General features: G+C 45.0%; 1 protein-coding gene across 1 annotated transcript; it reads left to right on the top strand.

Moving 5' to 3' along the window:
• Window positions 1–7,086: 7,086 nt before the first annotated feature.
• On the top strand, window positions 7,087–9,828 carry LOC119333045 (sphinganine C4-monooxygenase 1-like). The gene is made up of 3 exons (XM_037606079.1): window positions 7,087–7,179; window positions 9,208–9,654; window positions 9,814–9,828. The coding sequence occupies exons 1-3, from the start codon at window positions 7,087–7,089 to the stop codon at window positions 9,826–9,828; spliced, it is 555 nt and encodes a 184-aa protein (XP_037461976.1).
• The last annotated feature ends 10,988 nt before the right edge of the window (window positions 9,829–20,816 follow it).

The following is a 20,816-nucleotide window of genomic DNA, read 5'->3' as shown; positions in this document are numbered from 1 at the left end:
CAACACCCAGCGAGGTTGCCCCGGCGAAAGATCGCCGGATGTTTGTTGGTGATCCGTTCGGGCTTCCATGTCGATCGCGCGGATTCGCTGGAGATCGATCAATCGGCTGAGAGATGCGCAGGAGGATGTTTTTATCTGAAAAGAGTTTTTTTTCTTTTAGCAAAATCTGCAAAGAATTGAGCAAACCGACTTGTGCTCCTTTTCTTTTTGAGGGCTACCGACTTTTACATGGGCTGTACGACGACTTCCCATGGCTTCAGCCCACCGCCATCCAATCTGCTTTAGATTTATGGGGCATTTTGTAAGTGCCCAAAAGGAAACTCAAATGATAGATGTCACACATGTGGCACGAAGTAATACCGCCCTGAAGTTTTTACAAGTAAAATTGTCATTGAAATAAAAAATGAAACCCCGAAAAAGAAAAAACTTGCCATCCAAACAGAAATTGACATGCTTCACAATTAAAGTTGCCATAAAAAAGTCAGAGTCGAATTGCTTCATGCTATACGTGTGGCACTTATCAAGATCTCTTCTGATTGGGATCTTTATTCGTCGCTTGGTGCGAAGGGGGGCATCTAACGATGGGGAGTAACTAACTAGAGGGCCACCTAAGAAAAACTAACTGGATGGTGTCCCAACATTTGTTCGAGAGTTGCTTATCTTCGAAGGGAGTGAGAACGACTCAAGCGCTCATAGTTTAGCAAAGTACTTTGTTTCGCTTGGCGAGGATCGCCATCTGTGGCTTGGTGCTCCGCACAATCCTTTTTCTACCTCTTTCAACATTATTCTTTAATAAAGCTTAGCCTTACCCCTAAAAAAGTCTAGAGGTTACCTCTTGCGGGGACCTCAAGGATCACTTATGATGGCGAGGACAGGGTCGGCCCTAAGGGGACAAGAGTGCGGCCGCCCCAAGCCCCCAAAAATCCAGGTGGGCCTCCCAAGGTGTGCAGGTAGGCTATGTCCCAACATACATTCAGTGATAAAAAAACACGGGTTTGACAGCTATGCCTCACGCAGCATGCTGGAAAACCATCCTACACGCACTCAACGAATGTAGGAAGCCAGCGACCGATTTGTTCCTACGTTAGTACGTTCACGTCAAAAAAGGAACCGATTGATACCTTTCTATTCCATCATGCACACATTTAGCGCAGTGTTTCCCAATTTCCCAGCTGCCGCCGACACTTCATCTCTTCTCTACTGCGTGCTTAGCGTCGGCCCTCGGCGCTCCTTTTCCCTTTTTCTTGCTAATTTAGAACTTCCACCAATTTCAATTCCCCATAGGCCCATTGCAACCTCGCTTTGCTTTCCGTCCATCAGCGATTCAACCATCCGACTATCCAGGTATATCTTCTATTCATATTGTGGTGCCTAGATGAATAGCCGGCACAGAGGGACTGTTCAACAATTGATGAATTCTTTTTGTTTATCTTTAGCATTGCTTCTTATCATGTCGTCGAAGAAACTATCTATCTAGTAGCGATGAAAGGAAAAGTAAGAAAGTTGTTGATGACTTCAACAATCACAACGCGTAGATATTCATAAACTTTTCAAGATTAATACTGGTGCTTCTAGTACTTCGATAGACCCAGATGATGAGTTAGCGATAGTTGCCATAGAGAAAGAGCAACCAAGTAATGGGGATTCAGAATCTGATCAACAAGAAGAAAATGTTGACCCCAACATCGCCGATAACATTGTAAGTGGCTCTGAGAACGTAGGTAATTCATCGAATGCACATGCACCATCCGCTGGTGTTTGATGAACTACCACTCTATATGGTTGATATTTATGATCCAAGAAATTGGGTAATCTTGATAATAAAGCAAGAGACATCTTAGTTGAGAAAGGTCATATGAGAGAGGACAATTTGTTTTCAATGCCATATAGACATGTAGGAAGGCATTGTTCATATGCTCATTATCATAGGAAATTAAGCAATGGAGAGGAACATGATAGAAAAATGGCTAATTTATTAAAGAAATGATAACAAATTTTTTTTTGCTTCTGCTTTAAGATCTTCAAGTCTAGCATTAGCCTAAACCAAAGTTCCTTAGCATATGAAGGATTAGGACGTTGGAGGCATATTAGTGAGAAGCTTAAAGAACAAGAAAATAGCTGCGACCATATTAATAACATACTGATTTTTGATGCATTTTATTGTTATTGGTAATCCTTCATATCTACGTATATTTATTTACGATATCTATATTAAAGGCCCTGAGTTTTAGTCTCGCCCTGGGCCTCCAGAATCTCAGGACCGACCCTGGGCGTGGACAAAAAATTAGGCTTTCATGAGAAACAAATATTTTCTTCCACGAGAAGCACAACTTTGTGCTTGTCAGGAAAAAATTGTGCCTCCAGGAGAAGCACATATTTGCTCCGTGCTTCTTGGGGAAAAATTTATGGTTTCATGTGAAGCAGAGATTTGCTTCTCGTGGAAAAACAGATTTGCTTCTGCGAGAATCATAGAATCTATGCTTCCATGAGAAGTACGAATTTTCTTCTCATGGAAGCAGGCTTGTGCTTCCGCTAGAAGCACATGTTGCTTCTCCCTAAAAAAAGAAAAAGCACAACATGAGCTTAAAAAAGGGTGAAAAACCACAACTATGCTTCCGGGCTACGGTTTTTCTCTTCCTTTTTTTGGTATTCATTTTTTGTGTAAACCGGGCTTTTGGTTTTCTCTTTTACTGGTTTTTTGCGGTATTCGTTTTTTTCATTTTTAAATTTTTGGTTTTTTCTTGAAAAATAATTTCGTCGAAACCTTATTAATATGTGATCTAATTTCAAAGATCTTGGCATGACAAATCTAAAGGTGAAGACGGTTCGGGATTTGGATTCATGGTTCAAGAGAAAAAAAGATTTGTACACATGATTCAAAAGATAATAAATGACTATAAGAAGAAAAAAACAAACATTTAGGTTGTGACAAGTGGCCTACATGCAGTGCACCACTTGTCCATGTCTCATAAGGTGAGGGTAACATTTGCAAGAGTTACCCGTTAAGTAATGATATTTAAATGTATCTTACATATTATTTTAGGCAAACCAAATCACAGATAGATCACGGAGCGAGCAACCGAACGGGGCGGCCCAAGTAAATAGACGGGTGACCCTAAAAAAAGTAAATAGACGGGTTGACATCAACGGGAAGCTCTGGGAAGCTTCCAGGGCCAGTTTTGGGAAACTTTTGGAAGCTTCCAGTCAGTGTTTTTTTTATTCGGGTTTTCGCTTTTATGGACCTGTTTTTTGATGGCATTTTTTTTGGTTTTTCCTTTTAAAAAATCTGTGGAAAATTTTGAACTCGCAAAATTTTTCAAATTCACGAACATTTTCTAATCCTGTGAACTTTTTTCCTTAAATTCATGAACTTTTTTCCAAACTCGTGAATTGTTTTCCATTTTTCGTGAACTTTTCCCTTAAATTCATGAAACCTTCCCTCAAATATGCGGACCTCGCACCTCTTGTCCTCCAGAAAGTGAATCCACGACGGCTTGCTTCCCAGTCGGGAAGCTTTGATGGACAACCGATGGGTGACTGACATTGCTGGCGGCCTGTCCACCTTAGGTCTGGTCCAATATGTTCATCTTTGGGACGCCGTCATGGCCGAGCAACTCATTCCCGGTGATCCTGATCAGCCTATCTGGCCTTGGAATGCAAAGGGCTCCTACTTAGCTTTCTCCACATATCGCATGTTGTGGGACGGCGTCGCCCGCTCGCCCTGTGCTAAGCATCTCTGGAACAGTTGGGCTGCTCTGAATTGCAAAATTTTCATCTGACTAGCTCTCAAAAATCGCATTTGGACATCAGATCGGCTAGCAAGACGGGGCCTGAAGGACGAGGTGGACGCTGCTACTTCTGCGACCAAGCTGAAGATACAACCGACCACATCTTGATGGGATATGCTCGTCAGGTTTGGCACTGCTGCCTTACTCTTCTGAAAATTGCTTTGGATATTACACTTGAGAATTGGTGGCTGCCTTCACGCGATAGAGAACCAATCAACAGGAGGAAGGGATTTGGCTCTCTTGTCATGCTGATCAGCTGGAGTCTCTGGAAGCAATGCAATGCACGCGTCTTTGGCAACATGCCATTACAGAAGAACGTAGCCTAGCTCCCTGTGTTGATCATTTAGGAGCTGAAGTTGTGGAAACTTGCTGGTTATAAAGGAGTTGACGCCATGTGTGAGTAGTTCTTCTGGCTAGTGTAGGAGTGGAGTTGCTGTGATATTACCATCAACAACGTCTTGTATATTACCCTTGCTTTTGTTCTATAAAAATATAGTACACCTTTGTCGTACTCTCTAACAAAAACTATTTTTTGTGCTTGTCTTTATTGATGAGTTGTGTCATGGTGCTCTCTACGATAACGTAGTGATAGTACATGTCAGACAAAAAAGCATAGTGACGGTCTTATCAACAAGTTGTTTTCTTGGATTTGTGCTGCATCGCTGGCTCGTGGAAACAAAATACAACGACCACGGAGGAGGTAACAAGCCGTCGGCCACCTCTAGCTACTTGCATCGGCGGTGGCAATATTACCTTCTTTGACAACCTCTTCCTTTGAGCCTTTGCGAGCTGCATCGCTGGCTTGATCTGGCGATAATAGGGTAGCTGGTTGTCTAGATCAGGGTGACCTCCCATCGATTTGATTGGCGCATCGTACATGGCAATCCAAAGAGATTTGTGTGCTTCAGTGGTTGCATTTCTCGATGTTGTCCATTATTGACGTGAGCTATGGTGCTACAACGACGACAATTTCAATTGTGGTTGTGGCAAGAATTTGAGGGCTCCTTTGATTCAATGGAATTCTTTAGGATTTTTGAAGTATTGAAATCCTTAGGAATTTTTCCTATGTCGGCCCTTTGATTCATAGGATTGGATCCCATAGGAATTTATCCTATGAAATCTTTTGTACTATATTTCATAGGAAATCTAACATCCATTCCAACCTCTTTTTATAATTCTTTTGTTTTTCATGTGGCATCAAACACTCTTTGCTAATCCTATATAATTCAAGTTGACATGCCACCGCAATCCTATACTTTTTCTATTCCTACATTTTCAAAATCCTGTGAATCAAAGAGGCCCTGAAATCTAACATCCATTCCAACCTCTTTTTATAATTCTTTTGTTTTTCATGTGGCATCAAACACTCTTTGCTAATCCTATATGATTCAAGTTGACATGCCACCGCAATCCTATACTTTTCCTATTCCTACATTTTCAAAATCCTGTGAATCAAAGAGGCCCTGAAAGAATATAGTTGTAGTCATAGTCTTCTGTTTGTTTAGGGTGGTTTTCATGTTTATGGGTTCTTATCTGAATGTATTTTCACATGTTAGAATAAAATAAGAAAAATACAAATATGACTGAGAAACTTGTACCAACATTTGAATTTCGTTGCGAGTGCACAACTGAGAATGATCCTTGTCGTGTTCACGTTGTATTTATTTCAGAGACATCACATGCATGGGCCGGCATCATACCATGAGTACATATGTACGCACCTCCTTTCTTAAATGAAACGAATTAAAGACGATTTTCCAAGAGGAGCAGGCAGTAACCCTTCCGCATGTCCTTGGGAAGCGCCAAAAGTAACTTGAATTTGAACTGGCTCACATCACACGCAAGAACGCTATATGTTCTCAGCATGTCATCACTCGCCAAGTCACCTATCTCCCGAAGCGTCGCCAATATCTCTCCAGGAGAAGCCATGGCCGCCTTGTTATCCGATGAAACGAGTTCATTGATAATTGTTGCCCCCGCCGTCGTTGGTGCTTGCTCATGGCGCTTTGCCGGAGGACGGCTGCTGCGAGAGGAGGCATCGAGGTACTGTGAGATCATGCTGGGAATGAACTCCGGGGGAGAGCAGAAATCGTCGTCGTCGTCGTAACAGACGACGGATCGCAGCTCCATGCGCTTCGCGTCCACCTCGATCATCCGTATCGCATGGTCGCCGTCAACGTCCTCCATATGGTATCTGATCTTGTGCACCATGAAGCAGAGGACATCGGGGTCGTCCAGGCTGACGATGGGGTACTCCGGCCTGATGCGCGGCACTCCGCCGTAGCCGGGGAGCGACCAGAGCTCGTCGGAGTCGACCACGCTGACCCTGTCCCCCATCGCCATGTCATCGTCCACCCTCAGCGTCCACGTGGTTATGTTGAAGGCATAGCGGGAGCGCGAGCAGCAGGTCGCTCCCGGGGAGCCGCAGCAGCAGCGGGGACATACTTCCACGAAGCTCACTGCTCCGCCGCCATCGGTGGTGCACACGGCGCAGTAGCTCGAGCCGCTGGCATGGTGGCGTGGCCGGCGTTCCATCCGCGGCTTCACGGGGAGAGACACGTATCGCAGCTGGGGCGTCTCCTCCCACGCGTCTGAGCAGATGACGCCGCGGTAGTAGTCCACCCAGTACAGGAACCTGTCGCCGACGGGGATGACCGCATCGGTCTCCCAAAAGGACAGCTCCTGCCGCTTGCCGTCGTCGTGGAGGACCGGCAGACGCCTGAGCTCCCACTCCCACGCGCCGGATCTGAGCAGGCAGAGCTCAGCCTCGAGCGGCACCTGTCCTTCCGCGCCATAGAGAGTCAGCTGCGCCACCAGGAGGTCCTCGTCGCCGCGGCGCAGGAGGGCAGTGGTTTCCGCAGGCATGAATCGCTTCGGCCTGGGTTTTCCCTCGTATTGAGTCCGAGGGGTGAGGTGGCAAGGGGGCAGCAGCGACAGGGACGGCCGCCGGGAGGGGTCGGCGGCGGCGTCGTCGGCATTGTAGACGAAGTAGTCTGACGAATCGCGTTCGTAATTATCAACCTCGTCGGGTGTTCTAGTGTCGATCTCTATAAGGACCGAGTCCCCGTGGGCCGCGATGATCTGCGAGCGGATCTGGGAGCCGTCCGGCAGGCCGGGGCTGTCGACGCGCAGGCGTGACACTGCCGGTGCCGCCGCGAAGTCGAAGGAGACGCGGACGTGACGGCCTCCGGAGGACAGAGCTTCCGCCACGGTCTCGGCGTCGGGATGATCCCGACGGCGGGATCCTTGCTGGCGCTGGGTGACGAGTGCTGCTCTGGCGTCGGGATCCTCGCAGAGCATGGCGTCGGAGTCGATCGTCCCAGCACATGTTGCTGTCGAGCAACACCCAGCGAGGTCGCCGCGGCGAAGGATCGCCGGACGATGTTTGTTGGTGATCCCTTCGGGCTTCCATGTCGATCGCGCGGATTTTCCGACAAAAGCGCACGCGGAGGGTTTTATCTGCAAATAGCTGAGCAAATCGACTTTTACTCTCTCTTTTTTAGAAACCGAACCGACTTTTACTCTTTTTTTGAGATTGAGAAAAAAATCTGACTTTCACTTGGCTATATGGGACTCCCCATGGGTCCAGGCAGAATTTTTTTGAGACAAAATTCTGACTTCTTTTTAGAGTCAATTACACTGATGGTGCTATAACTTGGCGTAAACGATCACTTTGATGCTAGAAGTTGTGGTGTACATTGAGGTTGTGCAAAAACTTGGCATTAACGTGCAAATACGGTGCTTATCTCGTTGAAGTATGGAAGTAGGTGCTGAGTAGGTACGTGGGGCCCGCTGTCAGCCACTGCACCAGAGAGAAGAGGTGTGTGGCCTGATTTTTTGAAAAACACCCTCGAAATATATATTTTCACAAAAAAAGCCCCTGTTGACGTGGGAGAGTGGCATTTTTTTCACCTCTATGAGGTCAGACAAGAGTGAAAATTAAATCAAAAATGAGGCCGCCTGGACTCTAAGCCATGTCCGACAACACGCCACCTACACGGCTAACCAGCACGCCAACAAGATATCATGTTAAAGTTGGATAAGGAAGCAGGATGTACTAACCCGGCAGCATGGGGAGCTTTTATGGGCTGCAGATAGTGCTGCCCATTCTACACTTATTCCCTTTTAAAATTTATTTGTAAAACATAATTAATAAAAAATATGTTCAAATATTTGTGTGATACAAATATTACATGAAAATTATTATTATTAAATAATAACATTTAAATATACAGCCTTGCATGATACAAAAATATTTAGTTAATACGGGCCTTTAATAAAATTAAAATATTTAATGAATACATAAATATTATACAGTCACAGCTTATATTTAAATTGTAGAAAATGAATATTCATATGAGCAGCTTAAGTTATAAATTATCATTATTTTTAGTTATAAAAATATTGAACTATACAAACGTGCATATAATTATTGAACTGTTGTATACCTAAAATAATTTTATGAATTGTAATTTAAATTTTCTAATTATAAATTATGCAAAAACTGTTATAATTCATAATATTTTTAAATAATATGTGAACAATTTTATAAAATAATTAATTTTGTTGGCAGCTCGTTTGCGTAGATGATGTTGTGGGTTCGATCCCCACCGGCCACACTGGCATTTTTACATCAGGGATTTTTTTGTGAAAAAATATTTTGAGGGTGTTTTTAAAAAAATCAGGTCATATGCCCCTTCTCTCTGATCGAGTGGCTGACAGCGGGCTCCACGCGTCTGATCAGCACCTACTCCATACATAAACGAGATAAGCACCGTATTTGCACGTTAATGCCAAGTTTTTGCACTACTTCAATGTACACCACAACTTCTAGCACCAAAGTGACCGTTTACATCAAGTTGTAGCATCACCAGTGTAATTGACTCTTCTTTTTATTCGTCGCTTTGTGCGAGACAATCGCACATACCTGGCGGAGCGGGCGACTACACGGGCCGGCCCAAAAACACTACAAATACTGAAGCGAGCCGAATGCGCGCCGTTGCAATCACTCCTTCTTCATTGGAGCCAGTCCAAACTTGTTGTAGTAGACAGCCGGGTCGTCGTGCTAAGGCTTTATACAACCAGTGCACAAAAACAGCAACCATCGCCGATGAAGAGAAGTATAGATCGAAAGGATCCAACATATATACACATGAATGAAGACCAGCAAAGGTTGGACCGAAGCAGACCCACGAAAGACGAACATCAACGGAATCCCGTGAGACCCGTCAGAGACACATCTCCACACGTCCTCCAACAATGCTAGATGCATGATTGTAATGGGGGCTAGACAGGGAGAATCTTATTCCATTTGCAGGGAGCCGCCACCGTCTCGCCTTTCTAAGCACGGCATAAACCCTAAACGAACTCACAAAAACCCTAAACAAACCTTATTCCATCTTCAGGTAAATAAGAGCAGTACGCGTGGCACCGGTGCATGCGCCTCAACAAGTTCTTGTACCAGCGCGTCCACTCATGGCACCACCGCATCGTAGTGCTCTACGCTTTGGGCGCGCAGTACAACCACCCTATGGAGGGCCTCCTCCTCGACACCGTCAGCGGCGTGTTCGCCTTCCTCGCCCCAGGTATGTCGCCCCGTATCTCCATCTTCTTCTTCACACTCTGCACCGTCAAGGGCGTCGACGACCACTACGGGCTGTGGTTGCCGGGGAACGCGTTCCACCTGTGCTTCTGGAACAACACGGTGTACCACGACATCCACCATCAGTCGCGCGCCAGCAAATACAACTTCTCGCAGCCCTTCTTTGTGACGTGGGACAAGGTGTTTGGGACGCACATGCCCTATGTGGTCGAGCACAGGCCGCAAGGAGGGCTCCATGTGCGTTCCATGGAAGCCCTTAACTATGTACTCCCTTCGTTCCTTTTTAGTTCGCATATACGATTTGTCTAAAGTCAAGGCTTGTAAAGTTTGACCAACTTTATATAAAAAATACCAACATTCATAATATGAAATCAATATCAGTAGATGTGTCATGACTTAAATTTTCATATTGTATAATTTTAGCCTGGTAGATGTTGATATTTTTCATATAAACATGGTTAGACTTTATAAAGTTTGACTTCATGCAATTTTTATATGCAGAGTAAAAAGAACCGAAGGGAGTATATTGTATTTCAAATTTGACTGTATGTCACCAAAGTATTTATCCTTCCCTCATGCAACCAGGATGCTACTATACATCACAAATTGACACCCCCAAAAACTTCATATAGGAGCTTTCTTTGTTGGCGATGGTTTGTAATATCTATCGTTCGAGCATCTGAGCATTTTCTTAATGAAAATGACATGCTTCAAGGCCCGACAGAGAAAAGAAATGCCACATTTCAATCACAATAAGCTGCATTAAAACAATACTTTGATTTTCTGTACAACAGCACCACATCAGACTAGCTAGTAAAGCTTCATCTTCTGCGAGCTTCTGTTCTGTCCTTAAACAATACTGAAAAAGAATCTGTCCATACCAGACTCTTCACTATATTCATCCAATTTTCAATGAAGCCTAGCTTAAGCATCATAGCCTGTAAATATTCCCACTCAAGTCTATCGTAGGCTTTCATCATATCCAATTTCAACGCACAATAACGATTTCTCTTTGCCTTGTTTCACTTCATAAAATGAAGACACTCATATGCTGCAATTATATTATCTGTGATGAGCCTTTCTGATACAAAAGCAGACTGCAATAATATCAGGAAGAACTAGCTTCAGTATGTTAGATATGACCTTTGATGCAATCTTGTACAAAATGTTGCAGCGAGAGATAGGCCTGAACTGAGACATTAGTGTAAGATTTTTTACCTTTGCTATTAGCACCAAAATAGTCTCATTGATACACTCTGCTGATTCCGTGCCTTGAATAACTTGTAATACTGCCTTTGTCACCTCTTCAGCGCAGACATCCCAATGACACTGAAAAAAGTGCGCTGGAAAACCGCTAGGCCCTGGCGTCTTTGTCGGAAACATCTGAAAAAGCGCCGTTTTGACCTCGTCCACTTTGTAATCGGCATTCAGGATATTATTCATCTCCGGTGTGACTTTGCATGGGACTTAATCAAGCACAAGTTCCATGTTATGCATCCCTTCTGACATGTATAGGTTGGTGTAAAAACTTGTGGCCAGTTCCTCCATCTCCCCTACATCCTTTATCAACGTTCCATCAGGCATCTGCAATGCTTTGATTTGATTTTCCTTTCGGCGTCTGCTTGCTCGAGGGTGGAAAAGTATGTATTTTTATCTCGGTGTGCTACCACTCTACCCAAGCTCGTTGACGCCATAATATTTCTTCGCTGTTGTATAGCTCGACAAGCCTATCACACATCTTTCCTTCTGCATGCGAGCGACGTAATCTGCCTGGAGTAGCCAAATCAGCCAAAACCTCCTTATGTTTCTCTTCTTTCAATTCCGCCAGAGTACTTTTGTTCCTCGGTCCCCACGCCGAATCAATTCTCTGTGCATGAGCTTCCCATGCAATCTCATACTTATTTAAAACTCTTTGGACCCTTACTACATGCATGCACGTCCGCTAGTTTCACAAATAGTGCTGCATGGTCGCTGGTAGCTGTATCCTTATGTTCGAGCTGTGCACTAGGATAAGCCAGTAACCAAGCTGCCGTTTGCCACTTCACGTACGGTCCAGGCGAACTCTGGTGAACGAGCCCTCTGAGACCTTTTTCTCAAACGTCCACGGATTTCCTATGTAGCCTATGTCCGACAGGCCACGTGTGTCCATGGTGTCCCTGAATCCATCCATTTGGGCCTGGCTCCTGTTCCCAATTCCATCATATTCATGAGCGCGTAGTACCTCGTTGAAATCCCCCACTGCCAACCATGGAAGGTTACTCACACTAGCAATTCCCCTAAGAGTATCCGATGTTTTATACCGCTCTTGCACATGGGCTTCTCCATACACAAATGTTACTCTTGAAAATGAGCTGTGATATCCACTTCCACATCTATCTGATATCGAGAGTAACCAAGAATCTTGACTTTTGTTGAGTCATCATACCAAGACCACCGCTTCTATCTAAGCAACTAACTGCAAAGCTCTTATTAAAGAGATTGAATTTTTTTCGATTCTAGCACCCTCATTTTGGGTTTCAAAGATACAGAGAATGGTAGGGGCAAAACGCATCATCAGCTCGCGAAGCTCTCGAATTGTCGCAGGGTTGCCCGCTCCACCACAATTCCAACATAAAAGTCTCATTTGACTAGGCGGTCCTCCTCCTGGGAGCCCGCCTCTTCAGTTGTTGTGTTGCTCTCCATTGCCATGCCATCGCTGCCCTTTAACTTATTTCTGCTTGCACTTTTCTGCGGCGTCCCTCCTCCATCCGTGGGGCCTCCATCTGCTACTTCAAATTGGTTAGCAATCACAGAAGTAATTCCGACTGAAACCAAAGCAGTGTTAGGCTGGTCATAGTAGGGAGTAACTTATACTAGTGTCATGCATATGACACTAGTCTAAGTTACTATCTTCATAGTGCAAAGTAACATACTAGTAGTGTCATATGTGGCTTTATTTAATGGCTTGTAGACTCATCTTGTCTTGGGAAGCGTTATGTTACAATAACATATTATGTTACTACTTCTCATTAACTACATGCCACATAAGCAAAAATTTCTCGAAGTGTGTTATGTTACTACCTAAGTTACTCCCACTATGACTAGCCTTAGGGTCAAGCGGTTCATTGGACGTCACCGGGCTTATGTTTGAAACTGAACCATCAGCTACCCTTTTCCCTAATATGATGGGGCCTTCCTTCTGTATCTCGCTTTTCTGTCCAGTTAGAAATTCTTTCCCTTTTGAGGCTGCTAAACCATTGTAACGGCAACTTATGTTTCTACTTCCACTCCAAGAATATGTGTTTGAGTCTCTCAGAAAAAAAAGAATATGGGTTTGAGCGCCCATCACATTCTTCTCTTTTGTGCCATTTTCTGTGTCCTCACTTCCCATATTCTCTGCATTTGCATGTCCTCGTCCACTAAAAAGGTTGCCTCTCCTTCCCCTTTCGCTGCCGCGTATTCCAGTACCATCGATCAGCTCATCAGCCCCATCCCCTCGACCAGCTCCTCCCATTCTATTGCCCTTCAGTTTTTTTTAGAAACTTATATTGCCCTCCAGTTAGTTACTCCCCTTCGTTAGATGCCCCCCTTTCGCACAAAGCGATGAATATGAATCTTTCCCTAATAATAAAGCACGGATTGTCTTTGTCGGGTTCACCATCACAATGCGCTTCTTCCCGTAATTTTACGCTTTCAATTTAAATTTAAAACATAATCAAGGTGGTACTAAATTTTGATCTTCGTGTGTGGATAGAGAATCAGCTCCATGAAAACAAAACAAATGAGCTGATATTGCAATAGGTTAACCAGGTTACTTTGTGATTTGCCTTGCCCTATACCATTCTCTGATGCAATGTAATTCGTGAAAGAAAGGTAACAAGTGACAATACTCTTGCCTTTTATTCCAGCTGCGTGAGCGTCTACGGAGCCCGAACAGGGAGTCAACAGTCAGCTGCTACCAGATCTCGAAAATGCGGGTTTTTTTATGACCACCATGGATCCGTCACCTCAAGTCATGATCCAGTTGCTGAATGTCCACAAGAAAATTTATGTGCAAGCAATGTTGCAGCCCCATCTCTCTCTCATACAGTATTCTATGTTTTGCAAGTTTGTGTTGGCCACCTATTTGTTAATATGCTTCTCAAGGTCCTTCATGAAATGCTCCATGAGATCCACACAAAAAAACTTGACGAAGTTATTTTAAAGGTGGATTTCGAGAAGGCGTATGATAAAGTCAAATGGCCGTTCCTTCAACAGTCCTTACGCATGAAGGGCTTTGATGAAGCTTGGCGACGCCAGGTGGAATCATTCACGCAAAAAGGAAGTGTTGGAATTAAAGTGAATGACGATATAGGTCATTATTTCCAAACGCACAAGGGCCTGAGACAAGGTGATCCTATGTCTCCAATATTGTTCAATATTGTGGTTGATATGTTGGCAATCCTGATAGGGAGGGCGAAGGAGGCCGGTCAGGTGGGTGGCTTGGTGCCTCATCTAGTTGATGGTGGTGTGTCCATCCTGCAATACGCTAATGATACAATCATCTTTATGGAGCACGATTTGACAAAAGCGAGAAATATGAAGTTGGTGTTATGCTTATTTGAACAATTGACTGGATTAAAGATTAATTTTCATAAAAGCGGGCTGTTCTGCTTTGGTAGAGCCAAAGACGAACAAGAGGCTTATAGACAATTGCTTGGATGTGAATTGGGGGCTTTGCCTTTTACGTATCTAGGTATTCCCTTCACCATCGTAAGCTAACAAACAGAGAATGGAAGTGTATCGAGGATCGGTTTGAGAAGAAACTGAGTTGCTGGAAAGGAAAACCCATGTCTTATGGAGGCCGATTGATTCTGATTAATTCGGTGCTCACGAGTATGCCTATGTTTCTCCTATCCTTCTTTGAGGTCCCAGTTGGGATTAGGAAAAGGCTGGACTTCTATCGATCCCGATTCTTCTGGCAGAGTGATGAACTTAAGAGAAAATACCGACTTGCCAAATGGGATATTATCTGTCGACCAAAGGACCAGGGGGGCCTTGGTATTGAGAATCTTGAAGTCAAGAACAGATGTCTTCTCAGTAAGTGGCTGTATAAGTTGTCAGTTGAAACGGAGGCTACGTGGGCGCATATTTTACGTAGTAAATATTTGTAGTCCAAGACCCTGTCCCAGGTCACACTGAGACCAACTGATTCGCCGTTCTGGAAGGGGCTTATGAGAATAAAAGCTACCTTCTTTAACAGAACTAAGTTTATTGTCGGTAATGGCAACAACACTCGCTTCTGGGAAGATATGTGGCTTGGTGATGCGCCTTTGGCGACCCAGTATCCGTCCCTATATTGTATTGTTCAGCGTCGTGAGGCTTTTGTTGTCACGGTTATGCAGTCCGTTCCACTCAATATTCAGTTTAGGAGGGTGCTTGTAGGCGATCGATGGGAAGCATGGCTTCACTTGGTGCGTAGACTGATGGAGGTTCAGTTAGCTCCTCGGCCCGATCAGTTGTGTTGGAAGCTTACTATATCTGGAGAGTTCACAGTTAAATCGATGTATATCGATATCATTAACTCTAGTGTTATTCCTAGTTCCAAACATGTTTGGAAAGTCAAAGTTCCTTTGAAGATTGAAGTGTTTATGTGGTTTGTCCATAAACAAGTAATTTTAACAAAGGATAATTTGGTTAAGCGCAACTGGACAGGTTCTACTAGGTGTAGTTTCTGTGATCGGGACGAGACTATCAAGCACCTCGTTTTTGACTGCCTGTTGGCAAGAGTTTTGTGGCGCTCTGTACAAATTGCCTTTAACATTACTCCTCCCACTTCGGTCAATACGTCATTCGGGACATGGCTTGCTGGGATAGAGTCCGAAACAGCTAGACACATTCGTGTAGGAGTATGTGCGTTGTTATGGGCAATTTGGAACTGCAGAAATGATTTGGCTTTTAACAGATGAACAACTATTCATTTTTTGCAGGTTTTTATTCCGGGCTACTGCGTTGATCCGTATGTGGTCCTTACTCACTCCGACGGAGGCCAGGGAGCGTTTGGTTACTGGATCTGTCCGGTGGGAGATGGTAGCGCGGGATATCTTCAACCGGTTTGGATGGTGGTCATGTAATAGGATAGGCGAATAGTTTACCTATCTTCTCTATTGCCAGCCGGTTGTGACGTGTTGGGCATTTTGTTTTGGCGTTGAGGCTCTGTGTGAGCTAGCCATTCTATTTGTTTCCAGACTTTTAGACCTTGTTGAACCTCATTTACTTTTTAATAAATGTGGCCATATGCATCGTTTCTGATGCAGAGGCCGGGGAGTCCCCCCCTTTTCGAAAAAAATACTCTCTCTATCTGTCTCTCTTTCTCTGTCATCATCATGCTCTGTTTTGCCAATTGTGCTAGCTACCTATTTGTTAATATGCTTCTCAAGGTCTAAACATATTTTATCAGATTTCTCACACATTGTACAAGGATTATACTGAATAAATTTTAAAAGAGTGGAATCACATACCCAAAAGGCCAATTCATATAGAGGCAATGACCTACTGAACGTTGCTAATAATGATGCTACTATTTTTCAGAATAAACCCGAACCTACAGGAACCATGTAGTAGTGGTGAAAAAATGGATAGTGATAAACAACTTTTGTATTTTTCTTATTCAGATTAAAGGGACCTCATTCCCCAAGCTACTCGACAAAAAATAAAATGTATGCTTGCGCCAATGAAGTCCAAAATTAATCCTCATGTGTGTCCAAATATTTTGTGTGAGAAGTCCGAATGTTCAGTGTTGGAAAAGTATACCTCCCGCTGATAGAATAGGGGAAAGATCGTTTCGTTGATGGCGAGTTCACACTGATGCTGATCACCGGCGCGCGCTGGCAGTGTCATGCTGCTTGGTCGGCACTACAACTACACAACTAAGCAGGAGGTAGGTGAGGTGGGCCTGAGATTTGGAGCATCCAGCTAAGAGTGTTGATTTTTGTGTGTGTTGGATTCAGTACTTATCAGTGATATTGGTAGCTCTCTGTAGTACTCTGTTTGTATTAGTTTTACCTTCTCTCCATCATGATTGCTTTGTTGCATTTTGCTTCTAACTATACTGCCCTGATGTTACTATACTTCCCTGCTGCAGATGATAGGGTCTCAAACTGGACTTTTTGATCATTTGATAAACGTTTGGAAATTCAAGCGTGGTCCTCTTCTGCAACCTGTGACCTATTACTTCTTAATTTATGGACTTTAAGTTTCAGTCATCCCTATATCATCAGGTAATATAACAAGGCTGTTGTTTAGATCATACTAGCGAATCCTGTGCGGCGGCACGCCGCACCCGTTGAAACAGACGTATTGTATGCATAGAAATATTTTGCATGCGTACCATTTATATTAGTAGGCAAATGAAGGGGAAAATTTTCATTCATAAGTATCTTACATATGACGTACTGCTAAGATGGAAAAGAGAAAGTACTACATTCTGGAGAGGATTCCCTTATTCTCACTAAACATGGTTTACTGAAATGAAACTATTACAACGGAAATCCATACAGTGCGAAGACACACAAGATACCACAACCGACGACATGAAGTAGCTCTACTGTAGAAACATATGGCGTAAGGAGCATTGGAGCTTGAAATCATATCATCCTGGTGTAACCCCCCGTGGGGCTAGGACCAATAATGAACTGATAAAGCGCTTTTGCAAAATGCTCCAGTCATCCCATAGGTGGGCAACTACTTGCGTAACTGATGATACGATCTTCGGTAAATGGGCACTGTAGATGCATACGGAGGGGCACTACATCAGAGAAGTCATCGCATATGCGTACTAATTCTCCTCGGTCGGAATAGGAAGTTCCTTCCCATAGAACCGTACTTGAGAGTTTCCTACCTCATACGGCTCAGAAATTGCTATCTGAATTTCCCTTATCTTAACTGAATTCGATTTATCAAAAAATCGATCCAATTTGTTCTTGGTTTAAGCAGAAGAAATTAATTACCTAAGTTTCAAACCCTAATTTTTATCAATAATCAGTTTGATCTTTTTCCCCATCTTCAGAAGAATGAAGCATAGATAGTCAAGCGGAGCCGCCTGATGGTGGAACGAACCCTCACGGAACCAATATAATGCACCGCACCACTGACACGTAAGGTTCGGACCGCCGTAGTATGAACGGCACCTCTGAACAGCTGCAACACCAACACTGAAAGTTAAACAAAAACATGGTGGACGTCTAAAACAAACAAAGAAATAAACACATATGGCCGTGCTGAGTAGAATATAACAAGATCCTTCGTAAGAGGGAGGTCCACCCCACACACTACATCAAGTAAAATAGATCAATCCATAAGAACGAATTGTTCGGCATAACGAAAATAAAATAGACTGCTCAACGGACCCAAAAGAAGAACAAACCTCTCTTTTCTTCTGGACCTATACGACCGTATCAACCTTCTCGTACATCGAGCAGAACTGCTATTTTTAGATTTGACAATCGGCGTTGGCAACAGTTAGAACCAGAAGCAGAAAAACAAATAGGTAAACTAATAACTAATTTCCAAAAAGCTTAAAGCACTTTCAAACAAAAGAAAGAAGGGCTGACCTAATGGAATTGGCCGGTAAGGAGACCCCACAGTTTGGAGTGGAACAACCCGCAGGCGCGAAACCACTGATCGAACATGAAGACACTCTGCAGAAGGTGTATCGGACGAAGGGAAAATATCGGCCACACCAACGGTCTCCTCAGCAGGCACATCAAAATTCCCTGCAAATATTGCATCAAATTTTAAAAATAGTAATCAGCAACAAATGCACACAACTCAAACAATAGGGCCTATCATCTCCAAACATGAAACACACACGATCAACAACAGCACATCCACGTGCATGGCTCATGCTGCCAGCCACGCGTGTACAACAAGGGGTGTCCCTAACAATTACATGGCCATACGCATGGGCCATGCAAGCAACCCTAACAACAAAACAACCACACGTGCATGGCCCATGCAACCAACCACGTCCATGCAGCAGTCTTTGACCAAACCATACCTCGCACGAACATAATTTAACTTGTATATAACTTAATTTGTGCGCGGCCGACCAACCTACTGATTACCTACTTAAACCTACGCACACACCATACACACACACATGCAAAGAACAGACAAAAAGCAAGCAAATTCCAGAATCCAAGACATGCAAGCAGTCGGTAGTAAGAACAGCATGCTCGGCTTGTCGGCAGTCGGCACACACCTTGGATATCTTATGGAATTCATGGTCTAGCTGCAAAGAATGAAAGAACCAAGGTTGCTCCGAGCGGAACCTGATCTGCTCCTTGAGCGTGGAAACGCGCTCGGGTCTCCGGGTCTTCCGTTTTTCCTCGCCACTTGCTGCTGCATCAAATCGCTCTTTTGCGCCTCCGATCCATCTTCCTTTTGGCCTTCACGCCGTATATGTACAAGGCTAAGCCCATTGGGAGAGGCCAAGCAGGTGGCCGATCTCGTACACTGCCACCGACTGCAGGTCGACGGCCGCGTCCAAGGACGCGCACGACACGTTACCGCTGAGAACCGCGAGAAGGGCTACCGGAGGTTCGCGTTCCCATGCGGCAGCACACCCTTGCCCTTGCTGTCCGCGTCGCCGTCGCTGTCTCCGTCCTGGCCGACGCGGGAGCTCGCCGCACGCTTCCTCTTGGCGCCGGGCACGGGAGCGACGGAGTAGCTGCCCTAGTCCACGTAATGCGCGCACCAGGGGGCACAACAGCACCGTCCACGTCCATGGCCACATCGAGCTGGAGCACCTTCAAGAAGATGTCCAGGTCGGCACTCGGGCTGGCGAGGCAATCGAGAGTGCGTTGACGGCGTTCGTGAGGTGTTCGACTTCCCCGCGGTAGACGATCAAGACTTTGACGCCTGCGTGAAATTTCTTGGCCAATCCGACGACGTCGGAGTTGCTCGTGCGTCGAGCACCTCCTTCCCATGGTTTTAAATAGCCCGCTATAGCTCCGCTATAGCACGCTATAGCGTTTAGAAGAGGTCCTGCGTCAAGGATCTTTTGTTCAAACACATGAGCAAATATTTTAAATAGCTCGCTATAGCACCGCTATAGCATGCTATAGCATTTAGAAGAGGTCCGCCGCTAAAAGACTTAGCGCGCTATTTAAAACTTTGCTCCTTCCCTCGCAGCGTCTCCTTTCGCAGCAGCTACATCCACGTGGAACCGCCAGTCGATAGGCGAGAAGGCCCGCGCAAGCGTGCCAAGGGCCCGTCGAATGGCCCGCCATCATGTGGACACCGGCATGGAACCCGGTCGTGATATCGGCTTCATACGCGTACGCCGTCTCGATGAAGCTTAGTGTTGTCGTTGCCAACATGGTCACGAACGCCTTCATCGGTGTCGCCTGATCGATGGTCTCATCTCCTTTTGCTTGTTTGCCAACACCATATGAAAATGAAGATAATCCTCGCCATCGTTCTCGATGCGATGGCAGATGCCCCTTGCTTGCCCTACCGCACCACGACGGTCTTTGCAACCTGTCGATATAACACGCCGTCCTCGCGGCATGGGACGGTGGGCGAGCAGAGTTTGTAACTGTTAGAGTTGTGTCGAATATTGTGTACAAGGTAGGTTACAGTTGGACTAGGACTTGTATTGTGTTTACATAGGATGTGGAGTCGTGTCCTAATAGGACACTTGTATCCTAGGCCTCTCATATATAGCGGAGGTAGACACACGATGTAACCTATGCCAACATAATAGCACCGGAACGCAGGGGAAGCCGGCGGCATGTGCCGTTGTCCAGGGCGACCGGGTGCGGTATTGTAGCGGTGTCATGGGGAGGAGCGCCCATAGTCAGGCCTCGGGGATGTAGCCATATCGGTGAACCTCGTTAACAAATCTCGGTGTCGTGCTCGTGTGATTACTTGGTCCTCGAATGATCAACGGTATGCCTCGAATTTATTCTAACAAGTGGTATCAGAGCAAGGTTACGAAAAGGCTGTGAATTGTTGATCTAGAGGTGAAAATATCGCAGAAGAATTATCGTCGGCGAGATCGGAAGAATCGGTGTAGGTCACGATCGCGTGGACGTCGACTTGAGTACTCGGAGTCGGCGAGATTGGTACGTGGCCCGTGGCAAGGCGAACAAGCCCAAGCGGCGGAAGGACGTGCGCAGGGGCAGCTGAGCGTGGACTCCGGTCACGGGACGTGCAGATTCTAGCGAGATGTGTGGTGCAATTGGAAACAACCGTACGTACAAGATTTGTTTTGGATAAAAAAGAAGAGGACCGAGTCCTTGACTGATGCGAACAGAGGCACACAACGGATCAATTTGAGCGGAGGAAAATCCATCAAGAAATACACATCCATTGGAATAGCATGGCATTGGCAGAAAAGGCAAGAGCTACGCATTGGGAAGTTGTGCCTGGACATGAGCCTTCACGTGAAGATCAACTAGTTG

This window comes from Triticum dicoccoides, chromosome 7A (genome assembly GCF_002162155.2).
Source record: "Triticum dicoccoides isolate Atlit2015 ecotype Zavitan chromosome 7A, WEW_v2.0, whole genome shotgun sequence".
Lineage (NCBI taxonomy): Eukaryota > Viridiplantae > Streptophyta > Magnoliopsida > Poales > Poaceae > Triticum > Triticum dicoccoides.
Note: the sequence above shows the minus strand (reverse complement) of the source record. Positions and strands in the feature narration are given on the sequence as shown.